Here is a 27567-nt window from a genome sequence, read left to right as displayed (position 1 = left end):
TCGGTCGGTAATAAGTTTATAAATTTTCAAATCGAGCACACTTCTCGGTTCTGTAACCTAAAATAGAAGTATGTAATATAGAGGACATATCAAAATCGCCACGATGCTCCGAGATTAAACCAATAAAACGTAGAAATTCCTTAAAGAGCAATAATCTGGGCGCACTCCAATTCCAATTATAATGCACCGAATATAAGGATTTCGTACGTTGTTGGTGAAACGTTAGTGGTAAGCGAAAGGATACTGACAGCAATAAAGTAATCGATAAAATTAGCAGCGAGCATCGCTGTTCAGAGATTTACACGTTACGTTTTAGCAAGTCCGTCGCAGAAACGTTTTCTTTTTTTTCGCGGTGATCGTTTCGCGTGCAACGTGACAAAACGAATTCATCCCCGCGGGATCGTCTGTGAGAAAGGACACGATGCATCCCTTTGACAGTGTGACTGTAAACAAATATCAGCTTAACGCTAAACGAAATTTTAATCGCACCATCCGCTAAAATGATTGGTCCACGGTGTTTTCACACACGCTCGTCGAGATAAAGGTTTCGTACACTAGTGCAGTAAATAATCCACTGGTTCGTCAAATGAATCGCAAACGATAGCTAACGTTTACAGCGTTCCGAGTGTTCTGGAAGTGAGTACCTCTACGCACGATTACTATTCCTACGTCCCGCGAATCAATGTTCTATCTCACAGAAGGTACAGCATCTTACTGACAGGCGATTTGTATCTAAACATAACCTTCTTCGTTCTGGTCATCATAACAATCACGAACTACTTGTTACAGACTTTCGGTAGAGCCTTAGCTGCCAAGATGCCAGGCAAAATAAAAGTCAAAGTACTGGCAGGCCGTAATTTGCCAGTGATGGATCGGTCAGGAGACACGACAGACGCTTACGTAGAATTGAAATTTGGCACTATAACGTACAAGACCGATGTGTGCAGAAAGTCTTTGAATCCTCAATGGAACTCTGAGTGGTACAGATTCGAGGTTGACGATTCCGAACTGCAGGATGAACCCTTGCAAATTAGATTAATGGACCACGACACGTATTCTGCGAACGACGCCATCGGCAAAGTTTATATAAATCTAAATCCATTATTATTGCCCGGAGTTCCTCCTACCGTTAAGAATATTTGGACACTGGAGGCTGCGATGAATACTAACACTGGCTCTCAGACTGGTGAGCATTTGATTACAGTAGATTTTAGCTCATTGCACTCTTACTATATTTGTTTTATAAGTTAATGATAACATATACTTATTCTAGGTTCAGTCATGACTGGGTGGATCCCTGTATATGACACAATGCACGGCATTCGTGGAGAAGTCAACATCATAGTCAAAGTAGAACTATTCTCTGATTTTAACAAGTTCAGACAATCCTCCTGTGGTGTACAATTTTTTTATTGTAAATAATCAAAAGATTCTTGCCGGACAGAGATAATATTCCACGATAAGTACATTGAACATTATTTCAGCGCCAAATATACCACATGGATACCATACACAGAGCATTCATGGCTTCGTAGAGGAGTTAGTTGTTAGCGATGACCCCGAATACAAGTGGATCGACAAGATAAGAACACCTAGAGCCTCCAATGAAGCACGCCAAACGTTATTTTTTAAACTTAGTGGAGAAGTGCAGAGAAAAATTGGACTGAAGGCTTTGGACCTTGGTGGAAATGCTGTCATTGGGTAGGCTTGTATTTCTGAATGATTATTATACAGGGTGTCTCATCTAATTTGGCCACCTCGAATTCGATGGAAAAATCAATCCTTAATCGTTTATTTATGCGCAGATATTTACAAAATTTTGATCTGGAAGGTGAATCTGGCATTGTGGCCAGAGGCATCGGTACTGCTGTCACTCTTGTGAAGCTGCAGGACACCTTGAACTTGCCAACCGACAATATCGAAGAGTAAGTGTTCGCAATGCTTTTGACTACATATGCTTAATTTAATCTCTCGCGAACAAGTGATTGTTTAATTATGCTCTATAATCCCAATAATCGTTGATCTGCCTTCCACTTAGCGGAACGTCTAATGCCGATATTGCCTTAAAGTGTTCTGTGTTGTGAGTGGTATGCTGACTAGTCGATTAAATATTAATTACTAGTTAATCAAATATGAAATTTCTTTGTAGAAAGGAATCTGTGACACTGCTTACTACTAACTAAATGCATGGAAGAGTTTTTTTCTAAATGAAACCATGTTTCATAACGAAAACGAATGAAACCAGCTGTTGAAGAGAAAAAAAAATGATAGAATTAGATGCGATTATATCGGTAAACTTTCTAGTTGTTAGTACAGTTGTGCTTTATACTTTTGACTACGAAAATATGAATGTATAAACTAATAGGTATTTTTTCTTTTTAATTCACTTGCATGTGTTCATATAGGGCATTCTTTTCACAACACAAAGCACAAAAGGAACATGCAGGACTCGATGAGAGTATGCCGCTATATCCCGCCACTCCTACATGTGTCCCTGATCCCTTTATTGCAAACATGCGTATAAAGGATAACTTCTCGCATCACGCAAAGACGTTCAGGGGACTGAGACGAACTGTGAAACCGTTCGATTACACGTGCGACGAGTTGGAAGATGCGAGACCTTACAAAAAGCCGCAGAGAATAAGTGGTATGAAGAAATCCGCAGTCTCTTATTCGAGTCTAAGCGAATCCGTGATCCAGGATGCTTCCATAAGAATCATGCTAGCTCAGGAGGACGAAAGAGGCGAGGCCAACAAAAGTATCTTGGACATGCGCATGAAGAACTTGAAGAAGTTGTTCACCTCAAGCGACGGTGACGGTAAAATGAACTCGCGCGTGACTAGCTCGGCTAGATCTTCGCTGGCGGGCATACACAATCCGAGAAGACACAAATTATTCAAAGACAACAAAAGCAAGGAAGGCATCGCTTCTCTTCTGATCAAATCTATACACAGCGTGCCTCTGGAAGACGTCAATGAAGGTCGTGAATCGCCACTGACACTGTCTAATAATATCGAAGAAGATGCTAAACAGTTGGAACAACAAAATGCAGCTGAAAAACGCGAACAAGAAGAGAGGGACAGAGAAGACTACAGAGAGAAAGTTGACGGCCTGCTGTTGAAAGCGCAGGATAAGATACAATTCGATTCGTCGTTCGAAGAGAACACGCCTAGTTCCAACGAATTTTCGGACGAGTCTTCGATAGACAGCGCTAATTATGATGTTTTACAAGACTCTAAGATGTCGACTGTCGAAGTACGAGGGCCAGGTTACAAATATATCAGAGCGCTCACCAGGTCTGACACCTTTCCTCCGTTGCGATCAAGGTCGTCGAAAATCAGATTACAGAGAGCAGATAGCGAGACGTGTCCTCTTCATGAGGACGATGCATTGGTTTTGATCAAGTGCATATCTACGAATCAAATACCGTTTAATTTGCCCTTTGCGAAACTACAGATTGACGATATCGACGGAAATGCTAATGCAGAATCGAGTCGGAATGTTGGGGATGATATACAGCATCAGCAAAAAGCAGATTCGGAAGATTCATGTTGTCCTCTAGCGACCAGCACACCCGTAGAAATTCGACCCCCGTTCTTCCCGGAAATTCAGGGGGATAGACCTACGTTAATTATCGCAGAACCGAGAATTATCATTCGCCAGCCCACTCCGGTAGAGACCGACAACACGAACGATGAACTATCGTACGCCGACGAGTCTGAGCTGTCCGCGTCTGCATACTCTTTGCTGCAAAACAGCGATACGGAAAGAAAAGACGAAGTAGCGTTCGGTCAGGTGAACGAAGAAGAAAGGTTGCAGGCCGAGGAAATTGACAGTGGACCCCGCAGAGGCTCGTTCAAAGACATGGAACGCTTCGATAAGATGGAGGAGCATAATGTGTTGAAGTTTTCGACGCTGTCGCAGTCGCTGCCATCGTTGCAACAGTTTCAGACTTCTGTGACCGTGGAGTCTCAAGTCGGAGACAACATGAACAGTAAAGCGACCGTAGACTCTGTTTCGAAGACCTCGTCCAGCATTGAAAGTCTGATACAGTCTTCCTGCAACGATATGCATAACACACAGTATAAGAACAGGCAACGCAGGATGCTGGATCTGATTAAGATAATTGACACGAAGATGATGGAACACCCTGACGGCTACAACAATAACGATCATTATAAATTGAAGAGAAAGAAGAGAGACAAACTGTACAGGAACATCCATCCGACGAATCTGCGGAAAAGTTTGCACAACAAGTGTCTGAAGAGACGTCTCCAGGTCTACAAGTCCTCGGACATTATATACCCTCTGAACGAATCCATGCTGCCACCGCTCACGCCCGATTCCTCCTCCTACAACTCCTCTCTCGAGAGCATAAACATTAGTGACACTGTAATGAAGTCGCACTCCCATAGAACTGAGTCGTTCAGCTCGAGACACAGTTTCACCGCAGAAAAATCCGTGATCGATCCGCGATCGCGCGAGCTCCCTGTCAAAGAGTTCGTCGTAGACACGCAGAGCAGCGACTCGTTTAGGTATAGCAGCGGCGCCATAGAATTGAAAGAATTAAAACCGATTGATACTAACATCCAGTCATCGTCACTCCCATCCATTGATCGCGCGGTACACAACAGTCATAGCATTTGTAATATAAGCGAGGTATCGGACAACGACGAGTTCACTAATATTACTAACACTGCTAATATCACTGACAACTCGTGTGTGTCCCGTCCTTCTCCCGATCACAGGCAACAGGACGAGGCATCTATAAGTCCACCTTGTCCACTTCCGGCTGTTCCCTCCATGGTCTCAAAAGTCTGTCAGGTGCCAACGACCAAGGCACAGCCCGCAGTGCCATTGCACCGAAGATCCAGCGACTCTGACCTGAGCATCACCCCGAAAGGTGAGTCTCGACCACGCGAGAATAATCTCGAAATTATGTTTACCTTGTCAGGTCTTGCATAAAGTCTGCGTCTCGCTTATTGTGCATTTTACAAGGAGACCGCACTGTTCTGGAACTTGTTTTCTTGGACATATAGACTACGCATTATATACCCAGTACTAAAAGAAACCCTAATGGCTTTTTGCCTGGTGGGCCTTTGTTCTCGACAAAACTTTGGTCTTTTTTAAGAACTATGAAGGAGAAACGTGTTACAAGAAGATGTCGTAGCGGCGTTGGTGGGGCCCCTGGCTGCTACACAGGAGGTCCTGAGTTTTCCAATCCATGCACAGTGTTTTATTCTTTTTTTTTTTTGAATATATATTTTTATATTGCTAACCAATTTTTGTTTTATTGGGCTCAATCCAAAAAGCGATTTCCGGAACCGTGCAGTCTCCTTGTTAGCAGCATCGTTGTTCGATCTGTTCTCGAATCTCGAATCACAATATTCATCGATGCATTGCCCCTCAGGTAGTTCATTGCGGGCCCAGATTCGAATCACAGGTTGCCTCATAAAGTGAGTTATACCCGGCAAAGAAGAACATTCCTGTACCAAAAACTCTCATTAATCACGATGAACCCACACGGTTATAGGTAATCATTTTTTTACATTACATACTTACTTCTTTGCCTATACTTTGCTTAGGGTAACGGTGCCTATGTACTATCAATAAGTAGTCCCATCACTTTATGAGACATTCCTTTCGCAAAGAGACATAATTACGCGCACAAGATCAAGCAGAAAGTAGATTGATTAATTAACAATAAATTGTACCGTGTGTTGTAGGCAATTCTCTTGGGACTGATAAATCCATGACTGGGTTCCTGAAGACACCCACGGCTGTGATAAGAACCATGAACCAGGATGCTTTTGAAATGTTAGAGTACCCGTTTATCACTATGCAGCAATATCCGCCCGGATTTATTCTTCATATCGGTAAGATTTGATCGTCTGAACAAAATTCCTGAAAGTACATGGTGGACGTTGATTTTTTCCCTGAAGATGTTGCATCCTGCTGTTACTGTATTTACTAATATTGTGTGTGTATATTGAGACAGGTGGTCTTGTAAGCTCAAGGTCAGTCAAGCTACTGGAGAGGATCAGTAACTTAGAGGAGCCTGAGAGCCGCGATAGCTGGTGGAAAGAAGTTAGAATGGAGGTTCGCTCTCATGCCAGAGCATTGGCGTGCAACGTTATCATTGGTTACAAGGAAGAGACTAGCATTTGGTAAGTAATTCTATCAATCAGCCTATTCCATCAGCCCCTCATTCATGATTCGTTTTCACAGTGACGACGTCTGCGTGTTGAACGCTTACGGTACCGCAGCCGTAATCAATCTGCACAGCTCGACTCAGGACGCCGACAACGTATTCGTTAGCAAAGTACAATCAGGCTCGGTGATAAACCCCACAGAAATAGAAAAGTCCCAACAGAAACCAGTACCTGTCAAAGCAGAGAAAACCGAGATGGACTCGTCAGTGACGACATCTGTTCATCCAAGTGGCAAAGTGAGGCACACGTCAGAGAGCAAAGACCACGACGCTCAATTTCAAAGCAAATGTAGTCTCTGTCACTTGCCCTACAATGAGGCCAGCGTGCCTTTCCGCGTGAGCGTGTCGAAATGTACAATATGCAAGCGTGCCAGGGTACCGGACGTGATGTTCACCACCATAGAACTTCCGGAGAATCTGGCGATGACAGGGAGGGGATGTATAATACAAGCCACCGTCTGCAAAACGAAGAAAGATCTCAGGGGAGAGCTGAACGCGAAGGAGATATCAGACTGTTTGCCATTTCTAGAATACGAGCTGCATAGTTTGCTCCTAAATAAATTGAAGGTTAAGGGTATGAACGCCATTTTCGGCTTGAAACTGCAAGTCTCTGTCGGGGAGAGGCTGATCATCGGCATGGCTGTGGGAAGCGCTGTCTTTTTGGTTGCTTTGCCCACTCCGTCGGTGCCCCAAATTGCTTCTGGAAACTCTTGGCACAAGGAGGAACAGCTAGCGGAAATCCAAAAAACTTTGCTGGAGACTGTTAAGAAGAACAGAGAGTTCTATCGACTCAAACCTGTTGCGGTAGGTGTACACGTATAATAAAAACGTTGAGAAATGCTGATTCACGCGATTAGTAATAGTGTACCGTTATTGTTAGCGGCTAAGAAATTTTTTGACTGACTGGTCTAGCAAACTGAGGCTCTTTGATTCGAGTCTTGTTTGTATTTAAAACGAAACTGCATTTTGAGCCAAACGCATATAAATGTGTCAATAATGCGCCACGAAAGAGATAATAATTTATTGGTTGCAGGATGTTGAAAATGGTCGGGTGGCAACTTCGGACACCGACGAGTCCGACGAAGAACTGCCTGACATAGACTTCAGCGTTGGTACCAGGGATACTTGTGTGTTAGAAGTCGACGATATAGAAGACATGGATAGGATATCGTTGCTGATGGACGACAGACCTCCCGAAGACTTCCATGTAGTAAATACTCAAACGATCCCGGGTCTCGACGAGTTGGAGATCGTTAGGAACTTGCAGATGTTCACCCAGATCTCTAGGACAAAGATTCCCGCGGGACAGTTCGCATCCATGCCATCGAAATGTTTCGCTAAATTGCTTCAGGTACTTTTGCAACTGAAGATATTCTATTTTGGAATCGTGTTATTACAATAATTTATTTTTGCAGTCTGTGTACTTTAAATTGAGGAAAATGATCCCGTGTGCTCTTTGCGACATGCAGTTTAAGTTAGCCCTTCCTGAACCAGACGAGATACAGTTCACGGTCATAGGCATGGCTCTTGGTTTAGGCGATCCGGTTAAAATGAGCAAGACCAAAAAGAAACTGATGAGCCATTCTGTGAGCAAGGATCAGGTTAAGAAATCTGGTAAGTGATTTAATAATGTTGCTTTTTCTATTAATATCTAAATATTTATGGAGCTACTTTGTTCTTTCAGATGACACTGACATGATATTCAATTTGGACGTGGACCACGCAGAAATGTCATCTGACAATGCGTCCAGCATTGTCACAGTAAACTCTTCCCACCTAGTCAACGCTGTAGGGTTCAAGTCCAGGACCCGTTCGCCATTGCGAACAAAGCTTCACATAACGCATAAACATAAACATGTGAGTGTCCGTCTTTCGGGGGACACGTACGAAGTTATTCAAAATTAACAAAATAAATTTTCAGGTGCCTTTAAAAGGGAGATACGGTGTAGATATTACCCCTCTTTCGTATCTACCCGGTGGTCGGATAGAGAGGTATCTAGGGAACCTGAACTTTTTCTTTATCCGTGAGAGCACGTCAATCAGAGAGGTTCGTTCAATATTCAGGATTCAGTACTAACTCTCGAGTGGACTATTAAACATATTTGAAGTCGATATTGGTAGTCCACTTAACACTTTGGCAACAATTCCATTCATAAATCAACATAAACTGAATTTTATCATTGTTTTAGAACGGCGGTTTGAGCGGGTTCACGCACAGTTTCATAATGGAGGTTCTGGCAATCGTACGAGCACACATAACAGCCTTAGGAGGCAATGCCATGGTGGCGTTTTTTATGACTAAATGTGTGCTCCTCCACAGTCCCCATAAAAATCAAGTAGGATCAATGATAACGGAGTACGCGACTCTGAATGGGATCATTTAAACCTGTTCTTTTTTTATGCGTTTTAGGGGCAGTGCCTGATAAATGTTGGCGGGGACGTGGTATCGGTGTCGTACTTCGCGAACGATAAGCACTGTGGAACTTCAAACTGCTGACCCCAACCTCCCCATTCGGCGCCACCATAGCTGCACTGCGAGAACCAACGCCGAAAGTTCGATTTTTCGGCGAACGTTGTTGGTCGACCGGGACGCGTCGCGACTCATTATCCTGTGATAGGATAGGGCTTGTAAATATTCGAGATTTTAGCATAAGTACTTAACTCCTCGAGTCACGGCAATCGGGTCGACGGTAGATAACGCTCACACGTGTCATTTTTAGCCGAGTCCAGCGGTTCTAGCGTAAATACCAAGCAATCTCACGACGCACACGCGCGACCCAGCGATTCTAGACATACGTAAAGCTTTGATGATCATTAGGTGCCTTCAGAATTGTACATAGAAGTTTGCGGTGGGTCGTTCTCGCCACCTCAACACCGTTGTAGTGACCGTTACAGGCAAACTGTATGATTCGGGCATCTGAGAGGAGCTCAATTTTTCCCGTTTTCGTAGGTAACCGTCGGATATGATCCGATTTTCTTTTAATCTATAGAGGGCGGCAGTACTTCCATTAAAGCTGCGATGTTCTTTTTAGCCAAGATTTGGAACGGGTTTTCTAATTGGACGACTTGAAAAAGTATTTTAAATAACCGTTGCGTGGCGTCTAGGCGATAGTACGTTGTAATAATTCATTTTTTAATTTCTCTTCAATTTAATCGAAGCATGCTCAACTTCAGTTTTTAAAATTTCGATAGAGTGTGTCAAAAGCCATTTGAATTAACACTGGATTGCCGGAGCGAGTCAATTTGACTCATTTACGATTTTATTGCTATACATGTATATAGAACAATTTAAATAATTTTTTTTTTAAATATACGTTGGTTTTTAATAGAATTATGAAGGTAGGTATCTGATCACTCTCATTATCATACAATACCACCAATCTGTCAGAGGGAATCACTAACTGACCAGATAACTTCTTTTTCATCCGGCAATCTAATGTTAATGGTTTCTGAAGTATCGATAATATAAGTTTCATTTCGCTACACGAAACAAAGACACACTATATTTATAAATGCTCTCTGATAGATGTTAATTTGAATAGTTAACAACAAAAATCTTAGTGGGTGGCGATGGCCAGCTCGGCCCTCTAAAATCTTAAAAATCGATTGAATTGACGGATTTGTTTCTTTGATTGCCATAGAATGTGTTCCAAGAGAGAAAAAAAAATGAAAACGGCGTAAGAGTATACGTTTATTATACTCGTTTATGTACTTGCAATATTTTTAATTGTTAACGATCGAGATCAGCGCGAGGAACGTCAATTTCCGTTGACGTGTTAGAGGAATGGAATGGCCTGTAAAGAGTCCGAATTCTGTAGATAGTAGAACGATATAAATCCGCGAAACTATTTTCCACCTTCGATGGAGGGAACAAAGAGTCTTGAGTGTGTTTTCTTGGAGCTGTACGAATCGTGGTGAATTAGATTATCGGATATAGGGTTACGAAATATACCTTGTACATTGGATTGTTATGCATGTGTCTTGAACCTTTTTACACTCGGTTGTTGTTTGTCGTTAACAAAACATAACTAAGTCACCCTGTGGACGTGCATTGTGAAACAAGTTTTGCGTTTTATTTTTACACAGTCGTTAATCACTCTGTCTCTGTTGCGAACGCGATCAAATAAAATTCTCGTCGAAGTGAATTATTCGTGTGTTCTCTTCTTCTTTTCTTTATTTTTTAATTATTAAATTAAAAAATATTAAATATGGTTACCGTGTTGAATTACCTAAGGAGTCCTAAAAGAACGTCATTCTTTTAAAACATCGGGAAGGAACAACAATCATTCACACTTCAATATTTCCTTCCATTAATATTTATTCTTTTTACGTTAAATCATTCTCGCGTTAATATTATAGCAAAGATAAATTTTCTTGCATAAATTACATATCAACTTCTTAAATGGCCGCCATGCTGGACTCGAGAAGCACTATAGATCTTCCTCCGAAGAAAGCTACTTTGTCTCGTTTAAACATTGAAAATAAATAACAATTATATAATATTTTAATGAGGTTTCCTTCCATTAATATTTATTCTAATGTTAACCATCCTCGCGTTAATATATATATATATATATTATAGGAAAGATCAAGTCTCCCGGATATTCGAAGTTACATTGGAACGAAAGAGTCCCCCGTTCAGGGAAAATATTATCAGAGATAACTATGCATCGGCTCCGTTGTTTGTCTTACGAAGTAAAATCGAGTTCCAGCTGAAATGAATTAGTCGACGTCGGTTCCAAGTTGCTTCTGCTTTGGCGAAAGAATTTATTTGCAAGAAGAGACGAACCCCTTCGTGGCTCGGTGAAACGTAGCGCGCTCGATACAGATACAGCGAGTCATTCTCGTTAAGTAGTTTCGCTCGATTAGGTCGAAAATAAATCATAAGATATCGTTTCCGCAGCTGGACGATGAGACGATCAATTGATGAAGAGGTAAATTGTTCAGTGTCTTCTCAGTGTAAAGCATAATTCGGGTCGGTCTAACGACGCCTTCCGAAACGGAGGAAAACGTGGTCGACGTCCTGTCTTTTCACGCCGCTGTCCAATAACGGGATTGTCTCGTGGAAACCTGAAAACAATCGGAAAATTATGCGCTGTACGTCCGGTTTTAATTCCTCGTTCCTCGGAACCGTTTCGTTACCTGTTATATGACTTTCTTTGTCGTCGATGTAGTTCTCCATCTCTGAGCCCAGCTCGTATATCCTGGAAAGGGCAGCGCAGACTTTGCGGATTCTTGGGGGAAGATCGTCCCGGAATCCGGGATTACACTGGGACGGCAAAGCAGATAAGACATTGTTGCAGAGAATCACCATGGTCGTCATCGAAACGAGGATTACCACCGTTGTTGAGCCCATCGTTCTCCTCCTCCTGGAAAAACACCGAATCCCGAATTAATTGTCACCGGAAAATTTCTCAGAAATCCTCTACATTCTAAGACAAATGATTTCACTCTGTTCCGCAACGCTTTGTCCACCAATGACGGCTCAATAGTCCTCTAGAAAGAAAGGATTAATAATTGAGATCTTTGTTCGTCAGAAATCTTTTGTATGGTACAATGAACGACCTAACTTTATTTAACTTAACACTGTGTCCACCTTTGACAACTTCGTAGTCGATAATAATAAATAAAATTTGTCAGTAGTGTTTCCTGTTCTGAAATGAATCATTTAATTACGTTCCTCGACAATTCGCCTACCAACAATGACGTAACAGCCTTTTAAAAACCAAAGGTTAACAACCAAGAGCAATTTCAATCATAAACCGATTTCTTTCGAGATTTTTAGCTAAATTTTTATTGAAATCTGTCACACAACGAACGTACGCAAAACGTATATTATTAAAGAATTAAACAAACTCGATTTTGCGTTATTTTTTTGTGTTATATTTTGTGTGTTTCCAAGGAAGTTCATCCCGTTGGTAACAATGGGTACACGACTGATCAACAATTTACAAGTTAATCAAGCAGCAGGCTAGCTGCACGCAAAGAGTGCAACCGATTAAAAATAAAGACTACGATCTTCTGACGACAAAAAGATTAGCTCGTTGCGTATGGATGCGCGGGAGTCCGAAGGGAAATCAATTTTCCAGCAACAGGTTTTCCATTAAGTCGCGCGCGGCGGGTTGCGTGCCAGGATTCCGGCATTATCATAAAAAGCATTAACATTTATAGCTGTGTCCACAGACGCATAGGAGAATTTCAAGGAGTATTTTGTTGAATATTTTGAATTGAAGATATTCGGTCCAGATTTTTATTTAGCCGACATTATTGCGTCACCTCATTTTGCAAAAGGTGGCTAAAACAATGTTTTTCTTTTCGTTATCAAGCGGCCACGTTTTCCTGCTATTATCAGGACAATTTCGGTATCTCATATGAAGAAAAATGGTAGATTAGCTCCAAATTATTATTTCTCTAATACCACTGTCTCACTAGTCCCAATTTTGTTCTGCTGCCATCGAGTACAATAAAGTTCAAAATAAAATGATTAGTATGGAATCGATCTTCTCAAAGTTCGGACTGCAAAAAAAAAGAAAGAAAGAAACAGGTGTCAGGTGTTGATCGAGGAAATGCCATCGGCAGAAAGTTCGCAGGGGGTGCGATCAGTTACGAAAGAGGGTCCACTGTTTGTCGATGCTGTGGAAAACGAAGGAGGGTATTGTGTTACACAAGACGGTCACGGAATATCGAGTAAATAAGTCTCGTTGATCCGAATGTGATCTCACAAGTGAGCTCAAAGTCGGGGAAATCGCATTACCGACCTTACGTGCTCGGACTCTTTAATGGTTCTCGATTTGCTCCTGTATAACGGACGTCGCGGGAGTCCGATCCTTCGTCTTAGACAACAACAAAAAAAAAAAAAAAAAAGAAAGAAAGATGGACCTGGGATTATATTAAATAACCAATAAATCCGAGCTCGAGTACCGGCGCTAGGGTAAACAACGTTGAAATTCGTATTTTTGGCATGTCCGGCTGCTACATCCTACCCTTATTACTCTCATCAATTAGAATCCTGAAATCTCCGGGTCGTGCGGCAGTTTATGTATGTCGTTTTCGTGGAAACAGTCATGATGGACTGCGGATCTTTATGCAAAATAACAATGGTCTGCTTCTCACATATTTCTCATAGGTTTATCGCGAACGAGCGTTCTTCCAATCGGAGAAAAGGATTCAACAAGAGGAGGTAACCTTTAATGAAATATCTTGATCATTTTAAAGTGAATTTAAAGTTTTTAGATATTTATAATCTGTCCACTGCTTCGCCATAAATCCATAAAATCCGCAGCCAAAAAGTTCCTTTTTGTTCAATTGCAAGAGACAGGAGCAAAATGGAAATGCCCCTCTTGTTTTCACAATTTTAATCAGCTGAACACAGTAGGACTGGTGTAATCTGCAACTTAAAGCTGTTCCGATCTCTGTGCTTATGTAACGTGGCAATAAAGGACGCTGACATGAAGAATTGGAGGTCGGAAGTAACGATTTCGAGCTTAAGTAACATTTCGTAATAAGGGGATGACGCAGCGCGCAAATAATTCGGCAACGTATCAATAATTAACTGCTGGATAGAATTGCTTTGGATTGCTCCAGTAACAATGTGTTTCCTGTACTCCCCACGACGATACTTGGAATTTTGCCTTGTTTCCCGGCTCTTAATTACTCTAACAACCCTTAATTACCTTAATGCTCCGTTGACTCCGCTACGGGGACATCTAACATGCGTTTACGAAATAACCGGAGCCGTTCCTAAAGGATAATTAATACCCTGCAGTGTTAACGGTTGAATGGTTTGTTTTTGGCCGTTCGAGTTAATTTCGGCGATCGGTGGATCATAAATCAATCGCACACGTGATCCTCTTCGCGTGACCAGAAGCGGAGGACGAATTAAAATAAAAATTCTGATGTATAAAAGTGCATGATTGAAAAACCTAGAATTTCAGCAATCGAAGTCCCGTTCGCAAACAACAGGTTGCACCCGCGAACGTTCAGCGCATAATTATGACGAGCGCAATTGCACAACTATAGTAATACCCGGGACAACGTAGGACGACACCGCAGGTGGTCTAATCGTAATTCCCCGACGAGGACCGTGTGTATCGGACCCGTGGTTTTTATAAGTTTCAATTAACGCGGAGCCGTTCCGTCCCATAAACCGCCAGCGGGCAACTTTAATTTCTCTCACATAAGTAAAAAGGTAATTACATCGCGGCACTTTTCTGTTATAGTTCTGGGTCAGATCTGCGTTAAGTCCGCAGTCGCGTTGAAAACTGCACTCTGTAATTCAATTGCCGGGATCGGGAAACGGAGACCAGAGAGCACGGTGCAGTTCGCGGGCAGAAGCGAAATTCTTTCGGCAAACAATAGCCGTTGTTTGTTCTCAGGTACACTAATCTTATTTAATAGCACCGGCGGCCAATCTGCGGAGCATCAGGAGCAAGCCGGGACCGTCTCCGACCTGGAAACACCTCGAGTTTGCTTTTTAAGTTACGACCCGACGAAGAAGAATACCTCGGGTCTGACCTTATTCACTCTTATACCACTGGCGCAGCGGAGGAACCCGGCGCATGATCCTCCGAACGATGTTTGCCCCGACAAATTTGACTTAGCGAGGACGCACGCGATTATTTATTGCTACAATCGAGCACCTTAATACCGCCGTGTTTCACCAGCCCGAGTAATAGTTTCGCCGCGAAGTCGATTTAAGAAGTTCCGAGAACGAATTTATTAGGAGCGCGCTGTTACAACAACTACACGCGTTAACGTCGTCTGTTTGCTAGCGTAATCCGTTTTGCTAGCATAATTACGAATTTCTGGGTGTACCAGAGGGAAATTGGTTCGTTCCAAAGTCTGTTTCTCCTGTGTATACTTGTATTTGTTTGGACGGTTTTATAATCAACGTAAATTGCAGAAGCAAGTGGTACAAGCAAACGGAAAATGATTCAGAGTTTGTTTCAGGGAATGTAATGTTTCAATGTTTCGAAGAAAATTGAGGTTTTGTTTCGACAGTGTTCTATCATGGTTTCTGATTTGTTGGATTGTTTATGTTCAATGTAAAAATGGAAAAAATGTACACATTTCGATAAAGAAGTTGGAAAACGTCAATACATTTTCTAGCAAGGAATTTTCAGTAAGAAACATCTTGAATGATAAACAAACGCGCAGAACAACTTGCAAAATGTACCGGAACGTTTGACTCGCGTATAAACGCTTTAAATGTGTCGAGCACATACAGCAAGGAACGCTTTGGACGAATAAAAGAAAATGTGCGAAAAGAGTTTTTAATGTGCCAGAAATGTACAAAAAGCGTACAGAAGGACTTTAAAAATATACGAGTGGAAGAAAATGTCTAAAAAAGCATTGAAAATATACAAAGGCTTTAAACGTGGAGAAAAATGCGGCAGCGAGGGTTCTGAACGAACAAAAAGTTCGCAAAAGGTCTTCGAGTGTGCCAACATATGTGCAAATAAGTTTCAAATTCAAGTAACGCGAGGAAATGTTCGAAATAAATGTTACTGCAAGTAAAAACTAACCCGGAGAAACGAAGTAAAGAGGCATAAGATTTCCGAAAAAAGATGCCCGAATTGGAGAACGAACATTTTTCGGGGGTTGTTCGCCGGTCGGGGGAAAGGGCGGCGGATTAGAACGGCTGAAACGCGGGTTCTCGTTTCCGCTCGTTCCGGGAAGTTTTAAATTTCAATGAATGGAGGAAAAACAACGGGTGTTTGTCCGTCAAACGGATCGCAGCCGGCGACGATTAAATTCCTGAGGGCGGAGTTGCGAAAATTCCTCCGGTTACGTACACAGTCCTTCGTCCGGAGGTTTCCACGCAAATCTCGACGATTCGAGACACCTGACGAGTGGAACAGAGAGAATAGAGAAAGCAAGAGAGAGAGAGAGAGAGAGAGTGAGAGAGACGGTCGACAAATCGATCAAGAAGCCAGGGAAGATATCGCTCGCGGGATTGCCGCCGGAAATGAATGTCAGTTCTTAATCGAGTTTGCGTGCCTGAACTACCGGCCGATGAATTTACGGTCTTGCTATTGTTGAACATTATCGGAGGCGTTGGAACGATCGCGGGGGTGTCTTGACACAATAGTAACCCTTTTCTTGGGAACTGTCCACCCAAACAGTTCACGGGAAACCCATGAAGATAACTTAGGCTCGCGTGACGACGACACACCGCGAATATGGGTCACGGTATCGCGATCTTCATAATTGTGTGCTCGAGTGTTTCGTATACTTAAGAACTTGCAGCTCTTCGTGTACTTAGCAACTTGTAGCCGGGCCGTTTTCTTGGCCAAATGTTTGAGTATTTGGTGACTCGATTTAATTAATTCCTAACGACGCTGCTGTGCATAACTATTTAGACACTTGTAGCTTTCGTTCGCATGCAGGTGCGAAAAGGAAACGTTTAAGAAACGATTTCTCGCAAACAAGCGTTCTTCCAATTGCTAAAAGAATTTAACAAGAGGAAGTAGCTTTTAATATTTTTATTATTTTTAAAGGAATGAATCAATTGCAAATGATCTTTATGAGTCGATGGTATTTTTAAGTACAGTAGAACATTCCTAGATTTTCTTCCTAGAATAATTTGATAGAATAGTTTTAACAAAAGGTTATCTCTTCAAACATTAGCAAGTTCGCATTGGAACGGGGAGAAGCCATAAGCGTTCAAGCACTTATGAGCTCCAGCGTGTGTCCCAAGGTACTCGAACAAGCGGTTAAATCATTACAGATCGCAGTCTCAATATTTTCGAAACTGAATGTTCAAGTAGTTCTGAATTTCTGTGCTTGAGTACTTAGAGGAACGATTCAATATTTGAACTGCTAATGCGCATCGAGTGCTTGAGAACTTGCGTTGATCAGTGCTGAAATGGTCGTGCAACTTTCTACGTACCTGAACAATCGATCTTCGAATATTCGAGCATTGAATATTGTTTAAAAAATTCTCAGGTATTTCGAATCGATTCATTTTCATCTTAAAATACATTCTCTTACAATTCAGCAACTATGCCACTGTTTCTATGAATATGTTTCTTAAAGATCTAAACTTCAAGAAGTTACAATAAATCAGAACGAAGTTTCAGCGCACTGTAAGATCTCCGCAATAAATCTTCAACTATCCAGAATTATTTTAACTTCTTTTCAAGTAGATACAGAAAATCAGAACGAAGTTTCAAAGCGCCGACAGATCTACGCGATAAGTATTCTTCCCACAACACGACTTTCCAAATCCTCAAATCATGAAAATGCTGTACGTTCAAGAAGCAATATTTTCAAACCCGGCAGAGTCCAGCGCGAATGATCAGTACTACGTCTTCATTATCTCGAAATTGATCCAACTCGATCAATTAAAGAACAAGAGTCTCCACTCGGTCGTAACGAGATTAGAGCGAGGAATCTTCAACGAGAAGGTATGTTTCTTGTCCGGCTTCCGCTCACGGTCTCGCGGAGGAGGTGTTCTGATTTTTCATTTTCGAAAAATCGATTTTTTGTGCACTTTCTTTAAGCACAAGAAAATATACAACTTATGTAATTTTAATAATCTTTACCTAGGAAATAATCGCACGTGTACTTCAAAGACCAGTCGACATGCGTGCAAAATTTCAATACAAGGGGCTCGACAGTTTTTCTGAAAAGAATTCTTGAAAACCAGAATGCAAGTATGGAGATTGAAGCGTCAGAATTTTGTAAAAATGTAAGACACGTCATGGTGCTGTTAATAATTCGTGAGCTCGGCGATGCAAGAATCCATAGGAACGCGATCGAGCGGATTCCATGCATGGGAACGACAGTGACACGGGAGAGGGGTGTGGGGGGAAGAAGAAGGTGTAAAGAATAAGAAAGGGTGAGAAAGGGTTGCAAAAGGTGGAGAAGGGTGAGTCGTAGATAACGCGAGTGCAATGGAATGTCGGCCGGGATTTATTCCGAGCGAATGCTACGCGGGATTCTATTCCGGTGACATTGCATTCTAACTCGCAAAAAAGAAAAGCGACTGGGTACGAGAATATTATGCGAGAACACTGCGTAATGGAATCTGGGAACTCGCCAGGATGCTTGTCTGCCATGACGACTTCCGTTTGCACGCGCCCATCTTGGAAATTAACTACACTTCCTGGAACAACACTGTTCTTGCAGTTGAACGCTGTGGTTGTTGATGTAGTTCGAGATGAAGAGAGAAAGACATTAATTTTTCATGTAATTGTATTTGTTAAGAAAATATATTCTTGTCAAGTTGTTCAGTGTGAGACACCGAGCTTGAAAATTGAGATAATTAAGTCTTTTAAAGTTCAGTTGTATGGAAGCGTAACTACACAGTGAATGTAAAGGTTTGGAAGACTGATAACACATAACTAAACTTTAGTATAAAAAAAAATAATATTCTGTTCTGCATTGATAAAATCCAGAGTCGGACAAATTTGTGGTGATTAAACATTAATAACGACGGTCGAGACGCGAAACAACGTTTACAAATTATTTTCTGCGATTCTTAATTGCAGTTCATTGTAATTCCGTCAATCAATATTTTAGGTTAGCCAGGATTAACAGACGCGATAATCGGATACACTGGTGAAACGTTTATATTGTTTCAACTCCTTTGAAAATAATCTTTCGCGTATTTTTACACGTTCTTGAAGCATTAAATCGAATCTAATATTCTTCGTCAGCGATTCCAATAGAGTACAGAAATCTGTACTCGCGTGGGTGGATCTTCGTGAGTTTGTCATTTTCAAAAATTTGAAAAACTCGAAAGGTTAAAGATTGTGAGAGAAGCTTAATAGAATTCTCTTCGCTCTCATAGGGATAAAGTCGACCAACCAAAATAATTCATATCTTTTCCCAACGGTACCATTTTGCATCAAGTCTGACCAATAAAACTGAATTCAAAGTAAACCCACACACACATACATAAATATTATCAAAGAGCGAAGAATAGCTAGAATTAAATTAAATTCAGTAATAATTTCAGTAAAGCGAGAAATGAAAATTCTATTCAATCGTCTTCCAATTATTAGGCTTTCTTGGCTCCTAACAATAAATCAGTACTATAGTCGACAAGGTCGACGAATTAATTTTCACCCTTGACATAAGCGAAAAATAAATTAAAATCTGCGCACTCTAATAAGAACAGTCCATATTCTACCCCAAATTCATTCAAAAATTTAAAAAAAAACCCTGTGCATGCTCGCTAAAAAATTTCTCGGAAAATTTAATTAGAGAGTCGCGGTAGGCTCGAATAAATTCATGGTTTGCGGGAAAGAAAGTTAATTAAGTGGACAAAGAGCAGTCATTGGAGCAGCTTCTCGCCCACATAATAAAACAAACAATACCGCGTAATTGTTTATACTATAAAAAGAATGTCGGATCGCCGGGAGATGGAATGGAATTTTATAGCCATCGAAAACTCGAGTTCTCTCTCCCCTCTCTTCGAGAAGAGCGGTGGTTTAAAACTTTTGATTAAATACGTGTCCTGTCACGAATCCCTGTCCACTGTTATCCCGATCAGGGATGCCAAGGATACGTCGCTGGGATATATTGGAATTTCGTTCGCAACCGGAAAACACCGTCCCGAAGACAACGGCGCGTCCCCGGAATCGTCCCCAGAGGTTTTATCCCGGGAAACGAGACATTCCGCAGGTGTCCCTGACGGAATTAATGTTTCCCGTTGTGCCGGCAACATCCTGCGCGCTTCCTCCGCAAATCTTTTGCATTCGCGAGCTCGCATTTCACAATTTCTCCGTTTTGGCCGCCCGCGACTTTGTACGAAGATGATAAGAATTTACGACCGCCACCGATCGTCCAAGTGTCAACGAGATCATTTGTTTTGGTCAGTCAGCTTCTCGAGATTTTATTCCGCCCACTTTCCGCCTCTCCACTTTGTTTCCGCTATCCGCTGCGATATATTCATCTCTGAGAGCAAAATGGTACCTGTACGGTTTCTCCCTCGCGTTACAAACATTTGTTCTCGCAGTTCTCGCGAATCGCACGTTTTTGATATTCTGCTGCGAGGTGAAATTCTGAGTGACAAAAACATTTTCAAGTACTTCTTGTACTCTCCAATTCAACATACAAGTGATATTTCAACCGAATGTTTGAACCAGTTTGCAATGAAAATAGAAACGAGGAATTCGTCTGCAACTCGGCGGCCATTGTAGCTGTTAGTTTGATTTTCTTTATGTGAAATGAAAAATTACGGTCTTTACTCGTGTATGAAGCTGGCGGAGGACGTGTTAATGTGTTTTTTAATCACCGCGGAATGTTTCTCACGTAACGTGATGTGATGCTTTCTGAGGAATTAGGATTTAAATCTCTGACTCGCGAGGAGGACTCTTTTCAAAGAAAGTTAACGAGAAAGAATAACGTAGCAACGAGAAGTTCATTCAGTGTATTCTTCCACTTGAAAGGTTTAAAAGAGAGTTAAGGGAAAAGGATTTTTAAGAAAGGTTTGAAAGAAAGAGGAGTAAAATATATAGCTCAATTATTAAATTTTCTTTGGAAAACGCGGAGGATTTAGCAAATGAAAGCGTCGATTCGTGAAACATTATATATGAATTCACACGTTGCTAAATTCATTGATTCTGTAAATGTTAAACTGTAAATCAAAGTTAGAACGTGCGTGCAATGATTTATCGGACGGAACCATAACTTTTGCAAAACATTAATATTTGAATCTACCGTTTCGAAGACTTCTACTTTATAAAATTGTGTTATGTCTTGTATATCTAATATTAAACTGACGGCCCCATAAGATAAAATGTAAATGAATTGACTGGCAAAATGGAGGAGAAAGTTTGTTACAAGCTTAGAGAGTTGAGATTAATTTATTTTTGTAACTTCATCGCGTTTACTGCCGCGCGAACATTAGTTAGAATGACTAATTATCTTCGCCGCCTGTTGCTGCGTTATTAATGTTAAACAGTTGTTGCAACGTTTGCACGGCAACAGGTGAATAATTAGCATGCTGAAAAGCCCATAAAAAGAAGATTGAGAAAGAAACGACGAGAAAAAAAAGTACGCGATACAAAACTTCGTGCAGCTATGTAAAGGGCTGATAAAAAAAGTTCGGTAAAGAACTTGTTCGAAGTAATTAAATGAATACTAATAACAGGGCGATTTATAAACTTTGATTAAAGATTGATCGGGGGACTTTAATGGCGGCTTGATCGCGTACCAGCCTTCGCAGAAATGAAACTGGACCATTCCTTGCAAATACACAACAGTGTAAACGGTGAAAACCAGTTTAAACAATTACAACTTCTTCGAACAATCTCAATAATCAATTTCGGTTATGGAAACGCAAGAATAAAGAATTTTTTTAAAAGAATTTCTTTAGGAAAGATTAAAAAATGCATGCAGCATCTTGGGCATCTTTTTTCTTTCGATATGCCCGTAATTGATGGCGAAATCAAAGCAATCATTACGATTGATGTTTCATCTAGTAAAAATACATTCCTCTTTGATCTTTACACCACAAATTGCCATGATCGTGTTGGTGCATCACACTTTCTTCCCGCAACAGAGAAAGAACATTCGCAATTTAAAGATTCCTGCAGACATCATCATGCAGGACTCACTCCATGCCATAACAGCACTCACAATTCACATCGTTAGACTATTAACATTAAAAATCGTCCTCTATTAAACAGTTTCAAGAAAAATTACCCTCCAAGGTTCACTCCACACTACAAAAATTATCCTCCATTTACAAATGTTAACAAACAACCCCGGTTTACACAAGCCCTAAGAAAACTACCCTTATGTACAAAATTGAATGAAATGACAGCATCTGCCGCACTACAATGGCTCCCAGAATCTTTGTTATTACTCCTCTATCGATAAAAATCGACCTCACCGAAAAATTATAAGAAATATCCCGCCCAGTCCTTCAGCAAAACGCATGCCCTATTAAAAAATCTCAACAAACATTCCGAAACATTCTGAATCCTGATCCAACAGCAAAAATCACTACCCAACAGCGAGCCTCCTGCCTTACTCGAGAATGCTAAAGCAAAATATCACCGTGTAAAATCGTGCCTCCGCTCGTTTCCGGGGACGTTTTCAAACGGCAAAAATGATCTACTCGAAAATTCCATCGCCGGAGGAAACGATCCCCTAAATAATTCACAGCCTTGCGATTGCGATTTCCAACCCCATCGTCGAAGAGGGACGGAAGTGCGCGGCGTTGCGCGTCGGAAATAACGAGAGATACCGCTAACCTGTTGCCCGATCCTGGACGCAGTGGCCTTGAAAGTGGGAGCGTGTCCTTGATACAGCGTTGGTAACGTTGGCGGTGGAGTGTCCTCCTCTGTTGCAAGCGAGCGTCTCCGACGTTCGACCTCTTCGTCACCGCGCGTTGCACACTCGACTCGAAACGCGTGTTGTTTTGCGTCGACAAAGGGAGCGTGCGTTAACGGAGTTGGCTTCGGTTTGCGTGGGAGTCGATAAGATCCAAGGGTACGGCTGATAGTGGCGAGATTCGCGATCGTTCAGCCCTTAAATACGAGCGGTTCGCGGGCCGGCCATGCGCGTTTCGCCGGCCCGGCCGGCCGGGCGAAATCGCACGCATATCACACCCTCTTCCCGGACCCGGTTGACGCACATTTTCAATTTCATCGTGACACGTCCGATGAAAATTTCATGGGGCACCGAGGACCGTTGCGCAACCCCCCTTCGCCTCGCGAACCACCACTGACGCTTTCCTCCTTGACGCGCCGCGACGCGACGCCCACCAATCGGATTTTTAACTGCTACTTCGCGGAATTCCATCTCGTCGCAATTTTTTATCGTGGCTGAAACGTGTTAACATCTGGATCAAACGACACTCGGTACGCTCAACTAGATACCACAACGCGTGTCGTAGAATTTTTTCAGATTTTTCGAACGGCCTGACAGTGAGAGACTCGTTGCCGCGGACCACGTTGATGATCAAAAAGGATATTGCGGTCGAACCGTTAATCATTTTTTCGTGAAACTTTTATCGGAATATCTGTGACATTTTTCTGAATAAAATGAGACCAAACACGACCCAGTTTGGATAGTATTTACTTCTGTAATCCGCGATATAGTAGAACCTCGATTATCCGAACCGATACGTTCCACCGGTCGATTCGGATAATCGAGAATTGATAGGAGCAAAAGATATTCCAAATTGTGTCGTGTTCGGTGTCATTTGAACTAGAAAAATGTCACAAACGTGTCGGTAAAAGTTCCATAAAAAACATAATGGAAAAACAAAAAAGTTGACACAGAATCACCGACAGAATTGTTGATACTCTAGAATATTCATTTCCAAAGTTCCGTTTTTACCGTTCTGCGAATACAATTTCTCCCGGTCAACTTCCGAAGCTTATTGTTCAATTATGCAAGTTGAATTTCACCGATAATGTGATTTTTTTATATCGTTCGCCATGTGGATCTTCGAGTGGGGGACCGTGGAGATCGTTTCCCGAGTGCAATGGTTCTTCGAGAACTATAAAACGCAGCGAATCTTTAATGCTATTCTTTCGAGCACCGTGAAGACCCTCCGCCGGCAGTGATCAAGGTTTTTCGAAACTCTTCGAGATCTTTTAGGTGCAATCAAAGTTCTTGGTACTGATCCGACGATTGAAGCGCTAATGAAGATCATCGAGGACCAGTTAAGACCGCAAGAACTTTAATACTGATCATTCAGGATCGTGAGAACCTTTCGGAGCCCATCCAGCTCGCTTTCAACGATTTTATGGTAAGTTGAAGATCACAAATTTTTTGAATAATCGTTAAACCTGTTCCGTAGTTGCCATCGAGATCCTTCAAAATTTCTCGAGAATGATCAGTTTCCTTTAATAACTAAACTGCTGATTTGTATGCAAATAATTTTCCTAACTGTTTTTGTGAAAATCAGAGCCAGAGAGAAATTTATTTCCTTAACTAAAATATTTCTAGAAAATGGAAGATCTATGATATTAATTTCTCTGAACGTACAGGGTGTAAAGAAATATTTGGTCCTGGCTGCCATAGAAAAAAAGGAAATTAACATCATAGGTCTTGTATTTTCTAGAAATATTCTAGTTAAAGAAATAAATTTTTCTCTAGCTCCGACTTTCACAAGAAAAGTTAGGAAAATTATTTACATAAAAATCAGCAGTTTAGTTATTAGTATTTTTACAGGAAACAGGTAAAATTATGAGACGTGGATAGAAATTTGTTTTGTTATTGGGAGATTCTAGAAATACCTTTTTTATTTTCCATGTTTTGCATATTACATATGTTTTTCATATTCTATTTTAACGACATGTGCACACCTTGAAAAATACTTACATTTTTCTGACATATTTTACTTGCACGCACATCCGCAGTCTATATATTACATATATTATACATATGTATATTCTCGGAATATGCATTGTATGTTTGCATATGTCGTTAAAATAAAATATGCAGACCATATGCAATATGCAAAATGAGCAATATAAAAAACACATTTATAGAATCTCCCACTAACGAAACAAATTTCTGTGCGGGTCTCGTAACTTTACCTATTTCCTGTGAAAAAAACCCCATTTCCTGCATTCGCATAAACATCCGCAGTCTAGTAATAACACACTAAGAAAACAACTCCGAGAAAAGTGTCGTAGTCTGGCGCAGGGTGTTATTAATTAATATTAAAGGAAACAGAGGTGGAAAAAACAAAGGCTCTTTCTCGGGTTCGGCCAACGCAGGGGAAAAATATTGAGATACGGGATTGATCCTCGTTTTTGGTCATGCACCTTCGGGATACCCAACAGTTTTTACACTACGATTTAATGTTTAAATGTTTTCTAATCGCGGTCCCTCTCCTGTTTTTCCATTCCTTCTGGCTCGAAAAAACACTTTTTTTCTAGGCGACTGAAATATAGGACAACTCTCTGATCCTGCAACATTCATTTTTACATTTGAATTGAAGATGTGACGCACGTACAATGGCTGTCAAAAAATTCCGCCCCGTATTTTCGCCAGCCAATTTCTTGCTTATGTTTTTCATATTCTATCACGGCATCTGTAACGGCATTTCTTGCCGTTCGACGCGAACTTCAGAAAAATTGACACTTCCTCTAGCAGTAAAATGGTGAAGATTGGATCTCCGGGTCAAAGTGAACCCTGGCAACGGGTCTATCATTGACTCTATCGATTCCTTCGTTAATTTAGTTTATTTTCAAGCATGCTCTTAACTGCAAAGTTAACGAAACTGATAGAAATAACAAGAATTAGCATAGGATAAGGAACCTAATTGCTGTGGGGGTGCCAACCCCCACTCGTTTCTTTTTTAAGGGGGAAATTGAATATCTAATGATTTTTTAATATTCATTATGCTTTAAAAATAAATATAATTAATATAGGCACAGTAATTGGGTCCTGTGTGTACATTTTTTCCATAGATTCGTTAAGTGTATGCTTGACACTGTTGGACTGGCTTTTGTGTTTCAAAATTCTATAATTTTTCTGTAGAATATGTATTTTTCAAAGATGCTTCCAAAGGAGAGCTACTGCCATATGACGTCACAGTTCCCAATACTACCAATACTCCCCTCAGAACAATTCGACATTGTTATTGCTACTTCTCCAATTATTCTCATTACTTATACCACCTGGTCATTGTTGACATGCAATCGAGCGTGTTTATCTATTACTTGTTAGATAATATCACTTAATATTTATAACTGATTATGCAACAGGAAGAACTTCGTTGACCCGTTTCGCAACGAATAATTCCGCCATTTTCAAATATTTCGACTTACAGAAAATTGTAATACAGATCTGAAAGTTACAGTTTTGTAGCTGCAAAAAATTAGGACTTTTCATTTGGTAATTATCTGTAAAAAAAATCTTTAATATTAAATATTAAAGCTGGGAAAAATTTGATGAGAATGAGAATTCTTTCGATCATTTCAATCGTTTTACACTATTTGGATTAAGCAGAAAGACTTTCTAATCATTTACTATAAAATAGTAATCATTTGTATATTACCTTTGCATAAATTTTAGTAGAAATGTTAATTTTCGCTGTCATTGTGTCTCTTATAGTGTACCACAATTTCGCTGCGACATTTTCATTCTAATGACAATACTATGTTTCGTTAAAGAAGCGTTTGAAGAAATACTTATCGACAGAACTGAAGTGTACAGTATAGCTTAAGTTGTTCTCGGCGTTTAATCGGTTACATTAAGCACAGACTACTTTACTGATCTCGCGGGAAAACCGATATGGCGTCGAATGCTGAAGAGACTCGGTAGAATTTTCGAACTTCTGTAAATTCTGTAAAAATTCTCCCGTGTTAACGTGACGTTAATTACAATTACTGCAGCCATCTTCTATTTTCAAAAAAGCAGCCACCATTTCGATGTATCGTCGGAAACGATTCTCCGAGGATCGCAGCGCGTTCGAATTTGAAAAAAAAAAAAGAAGACGGAAGCTCGTAGGAAACTCGGCGAAAATCGTTCCGACGCTTTGTAAAAGCGAGTCGACCAATGACAGAGCCAAAGTAATCGTTAAATAAAAAGGCTGGACAATAAAAAATAAGGGAGAATCGATTCTCGAGTCTCGGAGACGTTTATGTTTACGCTCCCCTCTCGCGAAGCACCAAAACCTCGAATGATCTCGGCGATTCGAGGTTCGAGGAAGGGATAATAAAAATCGCGGGATTGTATACACCGAGAATATTGGAGTGGAATATTAGGATATCGATCGAATACGAGCTACTTCTAATCGGGGGGACAAAGAAGAAATCGAAAGGCGTTGAGTATACAGCGAATCGCTGATTGAATGGTACCCGAGTCGATTAATTGGCGGAAATGGTGGGGGAGGGGCGAAACGTGGCGTCATAAAACTGGTATGGGCAAACACTGGAAAAACGATAGTAAACGAACGGTTTTTGGCGGTCGTAAAGCTGCAGATCACCACGGAAAGCAGCGGGGTGATTTGTACGAGCGAATTTTACCTTTTCGTTTTTCGTTAATTTCGTTTCATACTGTTTCATAATTTCTAACTGCGACTGGCTTCATTTTAATCGCGGTTGCGCGCATTCGCAAACGAGGCAGTACCGAATCCTTAGAATTAAAACGCTTTTACGTTTTCGACTGAACCCATTAATGTTACAATTTCATAATTTCATCGTAATTTGATCAAGTTTACCTCGCCGATTACTGCACTACGGATCTTTATCGAAAATTAAACTTGCCTGCGTCGGTTGTGCGAGAAACAGGTGTACACATTGAAAATTATCTACCAATATTCTCGAATTCTTTTAGTACCTTCACTGTTCCGTATTTCACTTGTTATTTTTTTCATTATTAAATTTGTTTGTATTTATTAAAATACTAAACATTTCAGTATTGTACGAGTAAAT

The 27567-nt window shown here is 41.0% G+C and overlaps 2 protein-coding genes across 6 annotated transcripts; one reads left to right on the top strand and one right to left on the bottom strand.

The window, feature by feature from the left end:
* The first annotated feature begins 16 nt into the window (after positions 1 to 16).
* Positions 17 to 10182, top strand: LOC143356678 (C2 domain-containing protein 5). Of its 4 annotated transcripts, none has more exons than XM_076792566.1 (15): positions 17 to 228; positions 790 to 1186; positions 1274 to 1414; positions 1485 to 1701; positions 1806 to 1925; positions 2406 to 4903; positions 5727 to 5876; positions 5999 to 6167; positions 6229 to 7015; positions 7245 to 7562; positions 7627 to 7825; positions 7896 to 8068; positions 8133 to 8258; positions 8401 to 8547; positions 8622 to 10182. In XM_076792566.1, exons 2-15 carry the CDS (start codon positions 817 to 819, stop codon positions 8706 to 8708), a joined length of 5502 nt encoding a protein of 1833 aa, XP_076648681.1. In that variant the 5' UTR covers positions 17 to 228; positions 790 to 816; the 3' UTR covers positions 8709 to 10182. The 4 variants fall into 4 exon arrangements, with proteins under 4 accessions (XP_076648681.1, XP_076648679.1, XP_076648680.1 ...); XM_076792564.1 differs by lacking the exon at positions 17 to 228 and adding an exon at positions 499 to 636; XM_076792565.1 differs by lacking the exon at positions 17 to 228 and adding an exon at positions 573 to 701.
* On the bottom strand, positions 9644 to 22663 carry Ms (neuropeptide receptor myosuppressin). 2 transcript variants are annotated; one of them, XM_076792596.1, is made up of 3 exons: positions 22423 to 22663; positions 11354 to 11580; positions 9644 to 11281 (listed from the first exon to the last, which is right to left on the bottom strand). In XM_076792596.1, exons 2-3 carry the CDS (start codon positions 11565 to 11567, stop codon positions 11193 to 11195), a joined length of 303 nt encoding a protein of 100 aa, XP_076648711.1. In that variant the 5' UTR covers positions 11568 to 11580; positions 22423 to 22663; the 3' UTR covers positions 9644 to 11192. The 2 variants fall into 2 exon arrangements, with proteins under 2 accessions (XP_076648711.1, XP_076648710.1); XM_076792595.1 differs by having other exon boundaries at positions 11354 to 11577.
* Between the last annotated feature and the right edge of the window lie 4904 nt (positions 22664 to 27567).

The sequence above is a fragment of the Halictus rubicundus genome, chromosome 8, assembly GCF_050948215.1.
Source record: "Halictus rubicundus isolate RS-2024b chromosome 8, iyHalRubi1_principal, whole genome shotgun sequence".
NCBI lineage: Eukaryota > Metazoa > Arthropoda > Insecta > Hymenoptera > Halictidae > Halictus > Halictus rubicundus.
The sequence above is the reverse complement of the archived record's forward strand: the minus strand, read 5'-3'. Positions and strand labels throughout refer to the sequence as shown.